The sequence below is a fragment of the Bidens hawaiensis genome, unplaced genomic scaffold, assembly GCF_021521415.1.
Source record: "Bidens hawaiensis isolate Kalapana, Puna unplaced genomic scaffold, B.hawaiensis_p1.1 tig00007840_1, whole genome shotgun sequence".
NCBI classification, from domain to species: Eukaryota; Viridiplantae; Streptophyta; class Magnoliopsida; order Asterales; family Asteraceae; genus Bidens; species Bidens hawaiensis.
In genome coordinates, this window is record NW_027491543.1 from 472,713 (window position 1) to 493,364 (window position 20,652).

At 38.9% G+C, this 20,652-nt stretch overlaps 2 protein-coding genes and 1 pseudogene across 3 annotated transcripts; all 3 read right to left on the reverse strand.

Annotated features, from left to right (window-relative positions):
- Nucleotides 1–885: 885 nt before the first annotated feature.
- On the reverse strand, nt 886–2,735 carry LOC143636234 (membrane protein PM19L-like). The gene is made up of 4 exons (XM_077103882.1): nt 2,492–2,735; nt 1,442–1,661; nt 1,305–1,350; nt 886–1,204 (listed from the first exon to the last, which is right to left on the reverse strand). The coding sequence occupies exons 1-4, from the start codon at nt 2,616–2,618 to the stop codon at nt 1,094–1,096; spliced, it is 504 nt and encodes a 167-aa protein (XP_076959997.1). The 5' UTR covers nt 2,619–2,735; the 3' UTR covers nt 886–1,093.
- Nucleotides 2,736–9,255: 6,520 nt separating this feature from the next.
- LOC143636257 (F-box protein At4g02760-like) lies at nt 9,256–14,810 on the reverse strand. Its single transcript, XM_077103903.1, has 12 exons — nt 14,530–14,810; nt 12,757–12,932; nt 12,438–12,641; nt 12,237–12,347; nt 12,033–12,118; nt 11,830–11,951; nt 10,886–10,950; nt 10,730–10,802; nt 10,474–10,536; nt 9,853–9,917; nt 9,696–9,767; nt 9,256–9,617 (listed from the first exon to the last, which is right to left on the reverse strand). Exons 1-12 carry the CDS (start codon nt 14,758–14,760, stop codon nt 9,449–9,451), a joined length of 1,437 nt encoding a protein of 478 aa, XP_076960018.1. The 5' UTR covers nt 14,761–14,810; the 3' UTR covers nt 9,256–9,448.
- Nucleotides 14,811–16,167: 1,357 nt separating this feature from the next.
- Nucleotides 16,168–18,194, reverse strand: LOC143636235 (uncharacterized; annotated as a pseudogene). The gene is made up of 2 exons (XR_013154203.1): nt 17,344–18,194; nt 16,168–16,672 (listed from the first exon to the last, which is right to left on the reverse strand). The product of XR_013154203.1 is annotated as an uncharacterized LOC143636235 (transcript).
- Between the last annotated feature and the right edge of the window lie 2,458 nt (nt 18,195–20,652).

Here is a 20,652-nt window from a genome sequence, read left to right on the forward strand (position 1 = left end):
TTTTAGAATGTTACTAAAGCTGTTTTTATATAACTTTATGGCTCAATAAAGTTAAAAGCATTACTTTGTTATTAACTACTACGAAATAATGGCGTCATTGGCCAAAGATTAATATTGTTAAGCAAATATAGTTGGGTTTTATTACAAACTAAATCTCATCATATAGTACACTTTTTTTTAAACAGCAAAGGTTCGGACGCTCGGGATCACCTTGACAAATAGATCACTCTTTCGTTTGAAGGAAAACATTTTGACCTGGCTCACCCACCCAGAAAGAAACCCACAACTATCAAAATCCCATGACTCAACTCGGAACAAACTGCTCTAGGCGAGACTCAAATTAATATAACAACATATTCAGGTTATATTTTAGAAGATTTGAATATATACAGTTGAGTTCTTTTATTCATAAAAGTAAAGGCCCGGACACTCAGGATCATCTTGGCAAATAGATTACTTTTTCATCTGAAGAACAAAACGTGGTGACCAACTGGCCATGATGGCCCGGCGGCCAGCGCACCAATCTAGAAGGAAACCCACAACTAGCAAAACACCATGGCTGATGGCTCAACTCGGAACAAATATGCTCTAGAAGAGACTCAATTAATATAACAACATATTTAGGTTATTTTTAGAAGATTTGAATATATACATGCAATTGAGTTCTTTTGTTCATAAAAGCAAAGATCCGGGCACCAGGGATTACCCTGACAAATAGATCACTCTTTCATCTGAAGAAGAAAGCGTGGTGACATGGCCCACCCACCCAGGAGGAAGCCACAATAACGAAACCTCAAGGCTCAGCTCAGAACAAATTGTTCTAGGCGAGACTCGAATTAATATAACAACATATTTAGAGTATTTTTTAGAAGATTTAAATATATATAGCTGAGTTCTTTTATTAAATGGCCTAGATTATGATTTTGTCCCAAATAAAATAAAACAATTTTAATAGGGTTGTAATAAATAAATAAAAGTTGAATCAAAATCAAACATAAACAACCAATAACTCAAGCTTTACATGTAAATAATTGAAGAACAAATACCAAATTAATTAATATAGCATTTCACCCTGAAATATACTATTTGGTACTTAAACTATCCCCCCACGATATCTTGAAAGCTCTTCGATCCCAGCATGAATCGCGATCATGCCAAGCAATTGTGTCCCGTATACAATATTCAATGCGACCTCTAGAACGCGCTGCACACAACATTGTTATCGTGTTATAAATTTTCAACTTTAAACATATTAATAATATATCTATTCATCTAAACCGGTTTGAAATATCAAATAGTAGTACCAAGGTTGATCCACTCCAGCCAATATCTATCTCTTTGCAGGCAAATCTAGAGACACATTTTATGAATTAATTAGCACATGTTAATTAAGTAATGATCATTGGTTACATATACATTGAGAAAGATAATAAGAATGTACCCCATGGCAAGCAATGTGAATGACCAAGTGATTAGAGAAGAAGCGGAAGCTGCGTATAGATCAGAAGCATTCCATTGGGCAGCATGACTCATGCCGGTGAGGGAAGTTGTAAAACCGACTACTCCTGCTAAGAGAGAGAAGATGACCACATAGGCAGTTGCCATGTTGCCGAACGGGTAGTATATTGGAAATATTCTCGCCGGAATACTTAGAACAGATGCTGCAAGGCATTGAAAAGTTATGCATAAATTTGTTACCAAACAAAAAACTCAAGGAAAATGGTTTGAATGTCTTAGAACTTAAGCAAGCAAGGAAATAATGTTGATTGTTGACTTCACATCATGATATGTTAATGTTACTTTTCTTAAAATTTTGGCATATGTAATTAGGGGTGTAAACTAGAAGCCGCTCGTAGGCTACTCAAAATCGACTTGTTAAAAGTTTGAATCAAGCCGAGCTCAAATAGCTTGAGACCGAGCTCAAATAATAAACTTATCTAATAAACGAGCATAAGTGATAAGAATTGATATGAAGAAGATGGTCCAATCGGATCTTACCAACTCGATAGACTAACACTGAAGTGTTCGCAGGGCTATGCCCTCTCTCTTTGCCAAACAAAGAGCCTAACAAACTGAATAAATTCCCGCCACCCCCTAAGAAGTTATTGATACCTATTTATAGAATATAAGTTGCACCCCAAAATAAACAAATAACATTTAGCCTAGAACTAGAGCATGATTTCTATCAATAAGCCCCAATGCTACTTATCATGCTCAAACCGGCTCGCGAGCCTAATTAATATGTTATTTATGTAACTTTTGTAATATGTTAATTTATATTTATGTGTTTCTTATCATACTCAGTTCAGAAGTTTTAACATGCTACTCAATGTTTCGACCTTAATGTTTTCTAAATACCACATGACTCAAAACAAGACAAAATTTAAATAAATCGTGTTAAACAAGAAGTTTATTGGTATTCTCTTTAAAAAAAACATATTTTATGTGCCCATCAAAATATATAGAATACACAAATGTATATAGATTGTACCTTGTTCAAGGGAGTCTTGGATGCCATGATTGACCAACCAAGAAGCAATTATAGTGATTATCAAGTAAAGAACGAGGTTCACGAACAAGAAGAAGAATGTTGCGGGTTTAGCACCACTCGAACCCATGGCACGATTTATTGATTTTTTTTTATTATTATCATCTTCTTGTTATGGGATGTTAAGATATATATAAGGGTGATTAATCATTAATATTAAATTGTTCTATGGATGATGTTTTGCTTTGGGTTTTGTAGGGGTATGGTACTAAACCCGGCTTACGACCTTAATTTATTATGTCTGGCTTATTTTATTATATGGACTAATACAATATTATTGGGCTGAGTGGGTTTTGTGGAGGTAACCCTAACTGGGCTAGGCCCATTAGGGTACCATGATGGTGGCCATGAGGCTCCCTATATAAGGAGGTCTCCACCTCCTTATTAGGTGTGGTTGTTCTCAATAAGAGCCACCACCATAACCATTTTTGTGTCTGTAAACAAGAGATCTTCGAGATTTCTTAGCAGTCACCTCCACACCCCCAAAAGCCATTGCAGATCTCAAGCTACCGGAGAAGAAGATGAAGTTGTGGTTCGTTTATCTCGAACACCGAGGAACATCGTCTTGGATCAGGTCAGATTCATTTCATGTTTCTTCATTGGCGCCATCCGTGGGACCGGCAACGAGCTACCCTTCGATTTTTGTCTCGGTTCTCAGATCTGTTCATCCATTATTTCAGATCTATGATTCTTTTTTCTCCCAAGAAAAATCCAGATCTGGAAGTTTACAGAAAGATGCTTCAAGATTTGTTCTATTAAAGCTCAAAAAGATCCATAGATCTAAAAATGAAGCTGAAAAAGATTTGTAGATCCAAAAAAGAAACTACCTGATTCGGACGGTCAAGCCTCCGGATCTGTGATGGTTTTAAATTCTCTCCACTCCGAGCTTCAGATCTATTTTCGAGGAGGAATTTTTACACGATCCAAAAACTGAAAATTACAGATCTAACTTTCAATTTGTAGATCCAAAAATCTTTCAGATTTGTCTGCTTTATAAACAAGAAAAAAAAAGCAAACTATTAAGTCTAATATCTATTTTACCTCGCTCGCGCGAGACAAGACACACATTAGACTGGGGGGCTTGAAGGGGTATGCACCCGCCTTAACATCGAGCGGGGCGGGTCAACCCACAAGATATAGACAAGAGGCTTGAAATCAGGATGTCATGAAGACACAAAGCCAAAACCTATGCGCAAGCGCATGAAACATCTGCGCGTGGCGCATATCACATATGCACACAACACACATTTAGTGTGAGAATAAAGAGGACCTTGCGCATCCCTGGGATAGGCGCATAAAGGCCGCGCGTAAGCGACACACAACAAATGAGACAATAGTCTAATCCAAATCAAGATAAGGACAACCATGATTATACTCATCAGACAACCTTCCAGAAGACAACATGTGGGTTGGAGGACGACTCCATGCCTTTGGTTTTGTGTAGAAGACTCCGCCGCCATGCATGAGCGCCCGCGGAAACCGCCATGTGGGTCGTGCCTTTGGTTTTGCGCAGAAGACTTCGCCGCCATGCATGCGCGCCCGCAAGTCACCACTCCGCCGCCATGCAAGGGCACTGCGGAGGATCAAGATTCTGTTACCATGCATGCGTGCCACCGGAGATCAAGTCTCCGCTTCCATGCATGCGCAGTGCCGAAGATCAAGACTTTGCAGCCATGCATGCGCGCTCGCGAGTCACGACTCCGCCGCCATGCATGTGCACTGCCAAGGATCAAGTCTTTGCTTCCATGCATGCATACTGCCGAGGATCAAGACTTCGCCGCGATGCATGCGCGCCCGCGAGTCACCACTCCGCCGTTATGCATGCGTACAGCCGCGGATCAACATTCCACCACCTATGGAAAATCCCGCGCACATGGAACGCAGCACAACTTAGAAAATGTCTCATGTAAAAGTTGTCAAGTTCGTAATCTAGGCTTTTTAAGCCATTATGAATAATGATACGCTCTATATTTTCTTAACATGCGTTCTATTACCTTTTGCATACATGTTTCACACTTCCCTTTATTAATTTTGAGCAATATGACAACATTGTATTGACATCAAACTAAAAATAAAACGAAGTAAAACATACATGCGCGAGCTTCAAGCTCAGACGCGTTAACGAGTTTTAACTCTAAAACGTTAGGGCCTTAGCCCAATAATATGAGCCTTAGCTCAAATTACTCATAGCATCCATCCTACGTATTGCGCAGCTGGACCATAAAAATACCTAAGCACAACTAAGGCAAAGCACATGCGCGCTCAACCCTTCGCCATGAATGCGCGCTCAACTCCCGCCATGCATGCGCGCTCAACTCTTCGCCATGCATGCGCGCTCAACTCCCGCCATGCATGCGCGCTCAACTCCCCGCCATAGCGGGTTGCATGCGCGCTCCCGGCGATTACTCTCCGCCACAGCGGGTTGCATGCGCGCTCCCGGCGATTACTCTCCGCCATAGCCCCCGCATGTCAACTTCAATCAACCGCGGATCAAAATCGCTCCCCGCGGATCAACTATAATCTCATGCGGGTCATTTTTTGCTTCCACGTTGCGAATGAAGCTTTATGAACGCTAAGGGTCAACTTTAGCTTCCGCAATCAACATCAACCTTCACGCCGTTCGCGAAACAAACAAGCCGCATGCGTGCTCCGGCGATTCAACTCCGCCATAGCATGCCGCACGTGCTAAATAATAATTGGAGGATCACATTGTGAACTCCCGCGGATCAATGAACAACTCTAGCGGGCAACTTAAATGTTGGAAGGGACCAACCTCACATACCGCGGGTCACTAACGCGTAACCGCGGATCAAATCTGACCTCCGCGGGTCATGGCGAGAAACTCCAGCAGCTTAAGTACAACCTCTGCGGGTCACAAGAGCTTCCGCGGGTCAAGCCCGGCTTTTGCGGATCACATGTACGCTCTGAGCAAAGAAATGGCCGGTCAGGTGCGGCTCCCGCAGGCCAAGTTAAAGCTCCGACACGATCACCGCGGGTAACATACGCGCCAAACTTAAAGGTTGGGAATCCTCATAAACCCATACGGCCACACGCCAAACTTAAAGGTTGGGAATCCTCATAAACCCATAAGGCCACGAGCCAAACTTAAAGGTTGGGAATCCTCAAACCCATACGGCTACACGCCAAACTTAAAGGTTGGGAATCCTCATAAACCCATAAGGCCATGCGCCAAATTTAAAGGTTGGGAATCCTCATAAACCCATACGGCCATCGGCCGCGCGCCAAACTTAAAGGTTGCGAATCCTCATAAACCCATACGGCTTCGCGCCGAATACAAGACCGAACGCGGCTCCGCTCCGCTCAACACGCCATCATGATTAAACCTCTTATAACCCGAAGCAAAGTATACATATGCAAAAAGGTACATTTGGGAAGCACCGGGTCCAAAAAACCGTACAAGCACTCCTAATAAGTCCAGAACTCCAACTAACCGCTTGCACGCCCAGGAGCAGCACTGGACTAGGGGGACTAGTGGAGGTAGGATCCTAAATACCCGGTGGGTCCAGTTTCCAATTTTCTTATCATCATCCAAGAATTTCATTGAGTGCGTATCACCGGAAAAAACAAAAACATGGTGGGCAATTAGAGTCCACGCCGCCTCTTGCTCTGGCAAGCAAGCCGCAAGTTGTGATGATCACCGTGGCACAACTCTCCGCCACCGCGCATGCGCTCGCCGTGGTTCAATACAATGCTAACATTCATGCGCACCACGACAAGTGAACCTCGTCACCGGGTAATGTCATTGCGCCACCACGCGTACACGCCACCGCGGATAACCATCTGGCCGCCACGATGCATGCCACCATGCATGAGTTCCACCGCTATAAAGCAGCAGCGCGCCATCACGCATGCGCGCTGGCGCCGAGCACCGCACCACCGCGATCCAACACCTCGCCACCGTGCATGCGCATCGCTAAACAACACACCGCCATCATACTTGCGGATCAACACTACGCAATCACGTCACAAAAGAACACTGCGCCACATGCGTGGGCGCCGTCGCGGAACAACACCGCGTCATTATGGATGGGCGCCTCCAAAAATTTGGTTTCTTCCATCCGCATCACTGTTCAAGCGGGAAGACATGAAGGCCGCCATCACGAAGACCACCATGCTTGTTATTTGTATTCCGTTCACGGCGTGTCAACCGCTTTCTCATGCGCGTAGGCGGACAAAAACAGGCACAGCGGATTAACACCCGCCACCGCGGATCAACATTCTGCCACCGCAGTCGCAGATCAACCCTTCCGCCACTCTACATGCGCACCGCCATGATGCTTGCGCGCAGTCGCGTATCACATTCCACCACCTATGAAAGATTCCAACGCCATGCATGCGCACGCAACCCTTCGCCGTGCATGCGCGCTCAACTCTCCGCCATGCATGCGCGCTCAACTCGCCGCCATGCATGCGCGCTCAACTCTTCGCTATGCATGCGCGCTCAACTCGCCGCCATGCGTGCGCGCTCAACTCTCCGCCATGCGTGCGCGCTCAACTCTCCGCCATGCGTGCGCGCTCAACTCCCGCGGGTGACATAAGCGCTCAGATATTCCAGCCCCGGCACAGTGCCACCATGAAACACTAACGGCGTGTCATCTGGGCACTCACGAGGATCAACAAGCAACCATAAAGAGCCGCATGTGCACTCCCACAAGTTAACTTCAGCCATCATGGATGTATCGCGGGTCATTTCTGGCTCCCGCAGATCACGAGAGTTCCATAGCGGGTTGATTCGCGCCATTCCGCGTCCTTAAACAACTTTTGCGGGTTACTACCGGGGCTCGTCACGCTTCCGCATGGATGAAATTCACTACCACCATCATCGGGGACTGAAAAAGCGATCTGGATGTCTTTCGTATGATGAATGAAGGTGTTTTCTTGATGTATGAGTATATAGGATTTGCATGAAATGGCACAAAAAGTGCTTATATTAATGCAAAATATATGGCTACGCGCCAAACATAAAGGTCGGGAGCCTAGTAATATCCCAAACGGCCACGCGCCAAACATAAAGGTCGGGAGCCTAATAATATCCCACATGGCCACGCGCCAAACATAAAGGTCGGGAGCCTAATAATATCCCAAACGGCCACGCGCCAACGTAGGTTGGGCACACCTCATAATTGGCCCGAGGATGGGAACCTTGTAATACATCTACTTTTAGTTGATATTTTCTTGCAGGTTCGGCTACGAGTCGCACAAGCACCTATGATATTATTATTATTATCTGGCCGTTTGTGCCTCCATTATTATTTTGAAAACAAGTTGGGATAGTCATCCTGCGTAGAAGAGGCCCCTGTGGGCCAGTCATTATCATCATATTATAGCTCGTAAGCCGCAACTCGCGCATGCTCCATTATTTTATAGCTCGTGAGTCGCCTCGCGCGCAAGCTTCATTATTTTTATAGCTCGTAAGCTACCTCGCGCGCAAGTTGCATTACATTATTATCGAGATGCGCACTCTATCTTTTATCAGGCCCCGCGCCACTATTGTTATGATGCATGCTATATCTTATTCATGCCAGTGTACCATTATTATCATAAGGATCACAACATGTCACCATCATGAAGAAAACCTCTCAAAACTCAAAGACAATAAAGACAAGGCCGAAGAAAGGGGAAAAACCGCCTCATATCCTAACACACCTTATGAAGTCCAGCGCTCCACCTAAACGCTTGCACGCCTAGGAGCAACACTGGACTTGGGGGGCTTGTAGGGGTATGGTACTAAACCCGGCTTACGACCTTAATTTATTATGTCTGGCTTATTTTATTATATGGACTAATACAATATTATTGGGCTGAGGGGGTTTTGTGGAGGTAACCCTAACTGGGCTAGGCCCATTAGGGTACCATGATGGTGGCCATGAGGCTCCCTATATAAGGAGGTCTCCACCTCCTTATTAGGTGTGGTTGTTCTCAATAAGAGCCACCACCATAACCATTTTTGTGTCTGTAAACAAGAGATCCTCGAGATTTCTTAGCAGTCACCTCCACACCCCCAAAAGCCATTGCAGATCTCAAGCTACCGGAGAAGAAGATGAAGTTGTGGTTCGTTTATCTCGAACACCGAGGAACATCGTCTTGGATCAGGTCAGATTCATTTCATGTTTTTTCAGGTTTGAACCTTGTGATGGCTTCCGTACGAAGAAATGATTTTAAGTTCTTTCCTCTTGCACCAGGTAGAGGATAAGCATCCCTTTGGCCCTATGACTTTATAAGCTATATTGCCTCTGTATGTGTTCTCCTTTTGTATGTATGCATTCATACTCATTATACTTACCGAGTATTTAATAGATCTACAAGTATCACGTGTAACTGTCAGTTTGTTAGAAAATTACTTTAGTTACAATTTCCTAATAGACTTTTACTATAGTTTTATATCAAAGTAATTAGAATATAACTGAAGCTGTTTTGATAATAAAGTAGAAATAACTTATTTAATCATCAAATGGCATAAGATAATTAATTACTCGTTCGGATGAGCTTATGTGTTTTTCAACTGATTGGATCAGGTATCACTTGAGATACCCATCCTATGCCGGTAATATATGTTAAAACTAATCTTATACTATGTCTCATATTCGAATGTCTTGCCTGCTACGAAATTATGGCATCATTGGCCAAAGATTAATATTATTAAGTAAACACAGTTAGGTTTTATTACAAACTATATCTCATCATTTACCTTTACTTAACAATTTAATTAATTATTTACCAATTAAAACTGGGTTAAATAAAGCAATTAGACAACTATCAGCCATGAAACTGGAAGAATGCTTAAAAACAGTAGGTATTCGTACCATTTTCCCACCAGGGTTATTAACCATCATATTTCAAATTCAAATTAATGCTTATTAATTATCAACTCAAATCAACTCAACTCAGTAGGTAGTCTGAGTTTTCTTCGTCGATGACATAACCACCACTACCGTGATCACTATTATAACTTCCGTCTGATGTGCTTGATCCATCAAATGTGTGGCTACTGCTTGACGGTGATGGTAAACTTACATCACTACCTGTCATTTGATCAGTGTCCATATAACTGCAAAATGTTATAAAACAAATGTCAGCAAAGTTTAAAATATTGTTTCAACTTTGAAGCCCCAAGTAATAAGCATACCTTCCTTTTGGGAATTCAACTACCAGACAGAAATCAGGCCTCTGTTCTAATAATTGCGGTATAGGAATAAAACTGCATAATACACCAGATGTATTTAAGATACTAAATATTTAATTTAAAAAAAAAATAAAAGAATAAACAATATACAATAAAACACCTAGCATTGTAACATCTAGTGTTCCAGTCACCCTCACATGCTAGACCCTCCCTGTTAGATATATCCTGTTCAAAGATAAGAAACTTCATCAAACTTTGGTCAAATTCTTACTATATGTGTTAATTTTGACTCAAACCGTCAAATAACATGTTATCTTTTAACAAAATGAGAATGAGAAGAACATGACGAAACACGTCAAAAGTCTAGTTTGAATAAATAGTAATACCACCTCTTGTGAATTTATGTTATTAACTTGGTTTAGAAAAGAGTACACAACACGCTTCGAGGTGTTTAGATCCCCAAAGGCCGAGATGTGCGTTTATGCACGACCAAATAAGCTTTTATTTACAGCCATAAGTTGCGTCTCTCATTTGTTTTACATGTCAACCTATTTATTAAGTAAACCTTTTGTGATTTCTTCTATCCCGTCAAATGTTTTTACATATAAACCTCCTACCGGCCTTAACTTTGACCAATTCTTACCTATAATTACATTAGGCGCGTCATTTTGCCCTTAATGTGTTTTCTCTTTCATACCCAAGGTAGTATCGTTTTTGTAAACATAAATAAAACTTAATATTTACAAAAATGATAAATTAAAGGTATGTAAAATAGACGTACAAGATATCTAAGGAGCCTGAACTCCCCAGCGAGAACAGCTGCAATAAACCGCTCAACTTCACTCTGCAGATAATCATAATAAAGAAGCTAAACAAGTGTAGGGAAGTTATAATCCATATACCGCTAAATCAGTGGTTTTTGACCATTTTTTCCGTGATATAATAAACATGGGCAATGTGATTGATAAGGGTAAAATGGTAAAAGACCACAAAGCAGCAGTGTGCAACAAAAAAAAGACTAAAGCAAGGTTCCTTACTTCCTTTAAATGCACGCAGTCCCGTAAAATCATCACCTCCAAATTATCACCGCCGCCATTGCCACTGACATTCCTATAATCATGGACATCAAGTTAGAACCACCGCTAAAAACCAGTCAAGAAAAGTCTAGCAAAACCGACACATAGGCTACTCACTTTAAAAATGCACCAGTGAATGAGTAAGATGTTGAAAGATCAAGATGTTTCAATTTTCGTAACCCCTGCAAAAAGAAAAACTATAAGTTGATTTGGATCATTTTTGTTTTGTCAAATGAGTTGATTTAGGTCCACTCAAATTATAAAATGGATCAAACGAATCACTTTTATAAAACTTAATAACTTAGAACGGGTCTAAGCGGCAGCACCACCCACCTCCCACCGCCGCTAACATGAATATTAGCGATATATATATATATATATATATATATATATATATATATATATATATATATATATGAGTTATCATATATTATAGAGTTTAACATATGCTACAGAGCTTATCTTATCTCTCCCTTGTTTAAGAGTTTGTTGGCATTTATCTTCTTGTATTATTTCTATTATATAATGAGATACCTTCTAAATTATATTTAACACAAAAACTTCACCATATATGTTATTTTGTTTTCTCCTTTGAATAACATAAAAACATTCATCGCGTACTGAATATGTTTTCTTCTTTAAATTGTAAATTCTATCAATAACCATCCTCGCCATCGCCACCTAGCGGTCCCCACCAGAGCTAGCCGCCATAAAACAAATATAGCAGGTGAACCCATTTTGATACTTATTTTATTCTAAAACAAACTGTTCCACTCAATATCATTTTGACCCAAACCAAAGTGATACTTCTTTTAAATGACCTGTAACCTAACCGTCATTTTTCCAGGCTTAAAATGAAGGATCATATTTAGGGGGTGTTTGAGTGAGCTTTTGAATTTGCTTATTTGCTTTTTGAAAAGCTCCAATTTGAAGCTTTTGGAGGAGCTTTACCAAACACTTTTTGCTTTACAACAAACCAATAAGCAAATAAGCAAGTTTTAGAAGCTCACCTAAACAACCCCCTTAGTTGATTATATGAAATTTCAGATGTGTATACCTACCTTTACCAGCATACGAGCCTTGTAGTCATGTAACTTAAATCCTTTTAGTGCTAAAGTGGTTATGTTAGGACAGTTGAGGACAAACTCATTGCAGGTTGGGAATTTCAAACCGTCATCTCTACCTGCTTATAAGAACATAAGTATTTTAATTGTTTCTTTGTTTCCAAGGACAAAGAAAACTAAATTTTTAAAGAGGTACACACCTGTTTTTGAAGATTCAAAAACCAAACGTTCTATCAAGGGGCAATTTCTACTTACTGACTCCAACGTATGCCTCAATTCAACATGCCTAACATTACAGATTTCTTATTAATGGTTAATGCATTAATTATGATTACGATAACTAGCTATTACAATAATAATCAAACTAAAATAATTGATTTCAGCTAAACATGTAAAGTACTTACAGTCCCACAATTTCTAGGTCAAGGAGATTTGGGCAAGCTGATAATGATGTCAAGAGGGATGCATTGTCCATTCTTTCAATGTTGTAAAGATGTAATCTTCTCAAATGAAACCTTTCAGTTACAAGAGAAATTACAATTTAACTTCAGTATATACCACACACTTGAAAGCATTGAGTTCATTTTATAACAAAGAACTCATACTCGTACCCAGGTGCACCACCATTTCCACTCAAAGAATTCAAACAGGACCTTGTTAGAATGGAAGATTCCTTTCCTTGCCTTGATCTCTTATCATTCCATGAATATCCCGATGCATCATTTGCATTCCTAATGCTATAAACTAATGGTTGAGAGGAAAAGAAAGGTGCAGCAGGAATGGCTGGCAATACACCAAGCCTTATAGACCTGAGAGTTTAAAAATTATAAGTAAAATTAAATTACACAAGCAGATGACAATTTCAGCCCATTTAAAGCTTTTAAAAGGACAAAATTGCACAGGCAAAGTAATAAATGGTCTCACCTAAGTGCATCTCCGGCTCGACTGATCATAGTTGACACCACAGCATTGTTGACTTTAGGGACTAATGTAGCCAAGTCAATGTTAGCAAAACACAAAGGATCCATAGCACACTTCTGAAAAAACGAGCATGTAGCCGCAACATAACACACACTTTGTGTATCAAGCATTGAAAAAATCTACAAATCATTATACAAGACAGATGAGTGAACTAAAAACCAGCAATAAGTAACAGAGACCAGAAAGAAAGCTATTTACATAGACACATCAAATAAAATCCAAAATATAAAATTTATAAAAAAAACTCAATACAGCATTAACAACTTAAGTTAAAAAAAAACAACAATTGAATCAGGTAAGGAAGCATGCATCTGAGCTATACTAAATTCATTATCCTTCTTCCATATCCTAATTCTCAAAAATACGAACAGAATGTCAGAAAGTAGTAAAAAAACAGTTTGCATGCACAAATCCAAACAAAAACTCCGTAGATTCCAGGATACAAATTATTTAAGTTCAAAACACAACAATAAATTTATCAGTAACTAAAATTAAATTCATGATATTCTTCTCACTATCTTAAATTTCCAGAATACGAACATACAATAGGAATCTAAATAAATAGCATAGACAGATTGAACAAGAAGCTGAAACTCTATATCAATCACACACTCACAAAATTACATCAATAAGATAACGAATTAAAATCATACCGTAATCAAATCATCAAATCCTTCTTCCCTAACATAATACTCGGGATAACAAACAAAAATCAGCTACAAAACTGTTCGCATAATCTAAATCAAAATCTAAAGCCATTAGTTTAATCACAGAGACAAAAATAAATCAATCAGATAAGTAAGCTAAGTCATACGGTACTCAAATCATCAAATCCTTCTTCCCTAACCTAATTCTTAATACAAAAACCAAAAATCAGCTACAAAACCATTCACATGATCAGATCCAGCTAGAATACAAAATTAAATCAATAATCAGCTCAATTAAGCTTGCAATCGTAGCACGAGTAAGAAGCACCTGGAACAAAACTTAAATTCATAAAATTCTTCTTGACTATCCTAATTCTCGAAAATATGAACACAATAGGAATTGAAATATTAGCATAAACTGATCGAACAAGAAGCTGAAACACTAAATCAATCACACACACACACAAAATCAAATCAATTAAAGAAGCAGTCATAGCACGAGTGAGAAGCACCTGAAACTAAAACTTAAATTCATAAAATTCTTCTTCACTATCTACTTTTCCAGCATATGAACATGCATACAATATGAATCTGAATATCAACATAAACAGATCGAACAACAAGCTAAAACTCTAAATCAATCACACACTGACACACACAAAATTAAATCAACCAGATAAGGAGAAGCAGTCAGTCGTAGCACGAGCGAGAAGCACCTGAAAATAAACTTAAATTCACAGTATTCTTCTTGACTATCCTAATTCTCGAGAATATGAACATACAACAACCTAAACTCTAAATCAATCACACACACTCAAAATCAAATCAAGCAGACTGAAACTAAAAATTAAATTCATACTATTCTTCTTCTTCTGCTTCACTATCCTAATTCACTAGAACACGAACATACAACAGTAATCTAAAGCTAATCGCGGTTAATTAACACACGCATACAGTAAACTAAATCAATCAGATAAGTAACGTGATACTGTATTCAAATCACTTCAAGTAATCAGATGGATCCATAACCTAACATATATATATATATATATATATATATATAATATACCTTGACAGTAAGATCCGGCGAGAGCGGCCACACAACGGCGTTATGAACCGACGAGCATCTCCTGGCGGATCTGTTACCAGCTTCCAGCAACACCGTTCCGAGACGCAACGTGCGTTGAATCAGCCGGTTCTGATCGGAATCGGAAACCGTGGACTGAATCAAGCGGTCGAAGGAAGTGTGAATTGACGGCGAATCGGAGAGTGATAAGAAGGAGGTTAAGAGAGCGTCCATGGAATAGGAATTGGAATTGGATTTGGAGCGTTTGGGTGAAGGTAGTGAGAGAAGAAGGATGGAATTGGAATTGGAATCCATGGAGTGAGATGGAGAGTGTGATTGATGATGTCAGGGGTGGGTAAAGGTAGAGTGACACGTGGAAGTGGGAGGGTGTACGTGTAGGACGGGATTGGTTGTAGAGAGAAAGGTGTTTATTGGAGGACTTTGTTTTTTTATTAATTATTATATTACCCACCACCTTCTTTCTATTATTGTTTTTTTTTCACGTCATCTGATTCCTTTCATCATTATTTATTAATAATAAATATTATTTGATAATACAACATAATTTAAAAATAGAAAGATAATATAATCTTTTGAAGCTTATATGTGATTGACGGATTATCATTATTAAGTTTACGCGCTTACCATTGTCTGGTTACACTATCCGCTTTTGTATGTGCTCAATACGTGTTACGTGTGTACATATTCGTTAAACATTTTTCAACCAATTTTTCTCTTGGATGTATTCCAACTCATTCCAACCTTTTTTTTAGTTTTACCCGCTAAATATTTTACTTAAACCTAAAATAACCCATGAGATTTTAATTATGACCTAAAATATAACCCGAATGAGTTGCATTTGTCAGGCTTAGCTACAATACATATAAAGTAGCATTAGTAATTTTCGATATTTATTACGGTGATAAAAAGGTAAAACGTACTAACGTTATATAATTTTTTTTTAAAATTAACTTTTCTTTTAAAATAAAGATGTTATACACTTCGAATTAGTTGGAAATCAGTATTAAGCATGACAGAGTCACAAAAATCACATCATAACAAAAATCACATCAAATAGAAGGGGATTCGAACACAGACACACGCGAACACACTTGGAATTAGTTGGAAATCAGTATTAAACATGACGGAGTCACAAAAATCACTACAACGAAATCACATTTATCATATGGTATAGGAGGTTAAAGCATACACACGCAAACACATATAATGAGATCACAAAACAACAAATAGAACACAAACATAACGAAATCGTAAACATCACAATACAAAAAAGGATATGCGAACGCACACACATGAAAGGAGAGGGAGAGGATGGTTGACGCACAAAAGGAAGACAATTGCGGATAGGACCGAAGATGTTATGAGATATGTGCACGAGTGTTGTGTTAGGTGTATGTTTCTGTTTAGTAGGTTGTTTCATGTTTTAAATATTTTAATGACAATGCGCATTCGCTCAGATATTATATAATGTTGATATTGAAAACAAAATTTAAAACATATGTTGCTAGTTCTCACAATAATAATTGGTTGCTAGAATTAAAAATTCGGGCATAATGTGTTGTTACTGTTTAACAATTCAATCCAACCTACATAATTCGTCCACTTTATAATCATATGACATTGTCTTAAGATATCAACATCATAAATGAAAGTAGTACATAACATGTTTTAGAAACCACACACAAAATAAACAGCATACATTGAGTTAGTCATCCATTGGTGGCGGCATCAACATAAGCTTATCTTCTTGTTGTTGACTTCCACCTGCGTTATTCCTCCTTTCTTCTGCCAATAAAGCCTGCAAATCACTACCATTTGCCAAACTATTAAACTCCACCGCCTTTGAAGGCATTGTTGGATACCGCCTTTGACAAAATGTCATTAGCCGTTCAACTGACTGCAAATACTTTCGAGTCGTTTCGTCATTCATCACGTGGGCCACACTGTTGGTGTAAATCTTTTCACGAGCTGAACGCTCGTGAATACCAAACATAGTAACACCAATAGGCCACGGTGCGTTCCCGATTGCCATTCGAATGTAATGGTCCATTGCAGCTAGGTAGTCCCGTTTCATGCAGCAGTTCACCACTAGCATCAATGCTTGTCTAATGTCATCGGGCAGAACCTGTATATATTAATAACAGAGTCAAAACAATAACAAGAATATTTCTAATAAACATATCATATTATCATGTAAATAAAACCTAACAGATAAGATAAAACAGAACCTAAATCAAGTAGTCATAGTGATGTGATCTTGCAAATAATCTTAAACTTCTATTTTTGACTTCCTCAAATGTTTGTTTATACCTATGAACTGTATTGCCCTATTGCTCTGCTGTTTGAATTTTAAAAACGTTACAAAATTATCATATTTAGTATGAATCACAACACCCTTCATAGTATTTGACTAAAACACCCCAAGACATTATCATATAAACAAGCAGCGATGATGAACCAGAGTCATCTTCGAGTCAAGAACACAGAGCTGTTTGATTCCAAAACACAGATTCAAGAATATATAAACGCAGAATAAAGTTGTACAGTTTTTCAATGTTTTCTAAACATCTTATGGTGTTATCTAAAGACTTCTAAAATACACACGATACTTGCAGAAAGTACGATACTATTGTGTTCAGACCGTCAACCTACTTATTCTCAAATATGAGGTAGTCTTTCCATGAGTAAAACAAGGAAGCTAATTACAAATGGTACTTGTAGAAACTAGAAAGTATAGAAGATGTTTCAAACCCTTCATAGTAATTTTAATCAATAACCAGACATTAAAAAAAATACCTTCTTCCTGCAGAACTTAAACAACGGGTTCAAATACCGCGCACACTGCTTAAACGTAGCGAAAGTCGACTTCCCTTTCGCCGTCCTCTTCTCCACCTCACTCATCTCATCCAACTCCTGGTTCCACTCAATCAACAACTTCTTAAAAAACACCAAAATCTTATCCTCATCACACAACTCCTCGAAATTCGCCTTCATCCGCTTAAAATCCTTATCCTGATCCATACCCGACGACCCGCCATCGCCACTGACATCATCCTCACCTCCTCCCCCATCCTTATCCTCCGTCTCCTCATTCGCCCGCCGCTTCCTATCGGTCACAATCCCCGACTTCTGCCGTTTCTTCAACTCCACAATATCCCGTAAAAAGTCATTCGTTTGCCCCTCCGTCATATCGCTATCGTCTAACTCAAACAACCCGGCCTTCAACACGTGCTTTAATCTATCCAGTCTATCATCATCACTCTCACCGAACAACGTAACGGGTTGTTTCAAAAACCTTAACCTTCGAATAACCTCCTGTTTGGGTAAATTTAACGAGTCTATTTTCTGTTCGTCGCTATTTACTAAGGGTTTTGAAGATGACCCGGATCCGGATTCGGATTTGGATTTGGTTGAGTCGAGTTTTGAGTTGGGGTTTGATGAGTTTGGATCGGACGGGTTTGAGTCGTTCTGGGATTGGTTTTGACGGAGGCGTTTGGCTTCGGCTTCTCGTTTTTTCTTCTTCGCGAAGCTTCTGGATTCGCTTCTGTTCGATTTCTGAACGCTTGAAGACTTTACGGCCACCGGTTTCTTCGGTGAGGCTTTTTCGTTTCTTTAGCATCTCTTGTTTTATGATATCCATGGCGATTGATAGGGTTTCTGAACTGATGAGGGTTTGAAGATGTTTCAATTTGGGTCTATTTTATATTAAATGAGAAGTTGAGTTGTTTTTCTCCTGTTTTAGTGCTACAGGTTATTATGCGTGATGTACAATAATAACTTATAGCATCCTTGCCACCTAGAACCACACGTGCTACAGGTTCCTCTGCTTCCTAATCCAACTACTCCTCCTGTATTTTTCTCATGCTCTCTATCGATTATTAAACTTGGTGATGGATATGGGACTCTCTATCTAAATTAACAGAGAGAGAGACAGAAAAAGGTACTTAGTGGATATGTTCGATCATATGTAACTTTCCGATACCGATCTATTTGGGTGAAATTATAAAGGGGCGACTGGCCGCTTGCAGGGAGTCAGAATTGAACGACGAGACTCAGCTTTCCTCCAACGATTATCCGGTGCTTTGGCGAGTTCGATTGTGTTTTTGTTAATAAGTAAGGCAACTGTTTTTTGTTGCTTATTATTCGCTTTGGTTTTTGAATTTGATGAAATTAGGAATGTGAAATCAGGAGGTGTTATGCTGAATTTTGATACATTATTTGGTTGGGTTCAGATTTCTACATTTTGCTTCTACTCACAATAGAAGGACTTTGTAAACCAAAATTTAACTGATGTATACTATTGTTGGGAGGATAAAGCAGCCGATATTCAAAGGTAAGTGAACCTTCTTCTTTGATGTATTATGTTTGTTCATGTTTGTTTCAAATTAGAGAAGAATTCGCTTTCCAATTTCATGATGTGCATCTTGCGTGGTACAAAAGAAAATATATTACACAACAACAAACATAACTTATGTTAACGCATTCTAAAACAAAGTTCAATTTCAACGCAGAAAGAGAGGAGCTCTGCTTATATTGTAGTCGTAGGATCGAATGCAGTGAATGCGTTTTCGTGCACAACCCTCAAAAGAAATAAGTTGGTAATATACATTCATTTAAATTAGAATTGCAATTGGACAGACTCCTTTAAGAAAACTAATGGATTTCACATGTCACTTATACATTATACTTGGTTTTGCATATAATTTGTAATTTATGTTTTGGGATGTAGGTGATTGTAATTTTCATAATGAATACAAAAAAAGTAAAGGCCTTCTTGATGACAAACTAAGTTCTAGGGTAAATATGTAAGATTCTGTCAACTTGCTAACAATTTGAGCATTTATCTATTTCTCCAGATGTCATGTTACAATTTCAGAAGAAAAGAAAAAGCTGCAGCAGATTTCCAAAAAATAAAAAGGGAAGCAGCAAAAATTAGATAATAGGAATTCACAAACTAGATAATAGGAATTCACTGCAAGTGTGACAAGATACATGAGTTACCATCCAAGATGGTTAGAAGAAAGTATCTAAATGGATGGGTTGGGTAGGTGTCGACTATAATTTTATAATACTGGTACATTAAGCTTGCGTGTATGTTAGGTTGATATGTATACTTTTATCAACGATTATCGGTTATGATTGGTTATAATTTTATCAACATGTCTTAACACAAACAGAACAACGCACCGCCTCGGCCCGCCGCAAGGCGCGGGTACAATTCCTAGTTATTTTGTTATATTTCATTTACATGTAAATAAAATAAGTCTTGGAATTTTGAAATTTCGACGAAAACAAATAAATTTACATCATGAATAAAATTTTCGGGTAAAAATGAACGGATTTACACTATTGAGAAAAACCAAGGGGTTGGCCAACACATGGCCACCATCAGGCTTTATCCTTAAAACTGTATATACCGGATGTCCAGATATTGTTAGTGAAACCTTATGATGAAAATTTATAAGTTATGCCACATATACTAGACTTTATAGTGAACAAAAGATTATAAAGTCGAAACACATGTATTAAAACGTTATAACACAAATCTTACGCATCAAGTGTAAATGCATGGATATTATAAGTTAAATGCGAAAATTTATATAACAAGCATTATAAACCAATTCTCCATATGGAGGTTTGACCTACCGAGTTTAACACACTGAGCTTCATAATCTAAACCTATGACAATGACACTAAAAAAACATGTTTATTCAACTGTCATATCATTAAAAACACCATCTTTTTAAAGAAAATCCAAACCCATCCAATAAAAATAATCCTAAAAACATCATCCACCCGACCCCACCACATGTACACATCATCCCTTCTTTCTAGTTTTTTGTCCAAGAACATCTTTAAAAAACGAGTACTAAAAAGTGTTCCCACAATAGACAAAATAACCCGGTTAACTGAACCATGCTATCGTGACAGCTCTAATTAGAGGTGGACAAATAAACCGATTAACCGAACCAACCCAAAAATCAAACCAAAACCAAACCGGTTTGAAACCGATTATGCAAAAACCGGCGAACCGGTGTAACTTTCTCCACCAAAACTGGTTCCGACCTGGTTAACCGTACCAAAACCGATTGTAAATTAGTTTTG

Coding starts and splice junctions, on each gene's coding strand:
- LOC143636234 (XM_077103882.1), bottom strand. CDS start 2,618: ATGGGTTCGAGTGGTGCTAAACCCGCAACATTCTTCTTCTTGTTCGTG. Junction 1,351..1,441: donor TTCACATTGCTTGCCATGGG/GTACATTCTTAT, acceptor ATGTGTCTCTAG/ATTTGCCTGCAAAGAGATAG. Junction 1,205..1,304: donor GCTGGAGTGGATCAACCTTG/GTACTACTATTT, acceptor TGTTGTGTGCAG/CGCGTTCTAGAGGTCGCATT.
- LOC143636257 (XM_077103903.1), bottom strand. CDS start 14,760: ATGGACGCTCTCTTAACCTCCTTCTTATCACTCTCCGATTCGCCGTCA. Junction 12,642..12,756: donor CGAGCCGGAGATGCACTTAG/GTGAGACCATTT, acceptor TTAAACTCTCAG/GTCTATAAGGCTTGGTGTAT. Junction 12,119..12,236: donor GACCTAGAAATTGTGGGACT/GTAAGTACTTTA, acceptor CTGTAATGTTAG/GCATGTTGAATTGAGGCATA.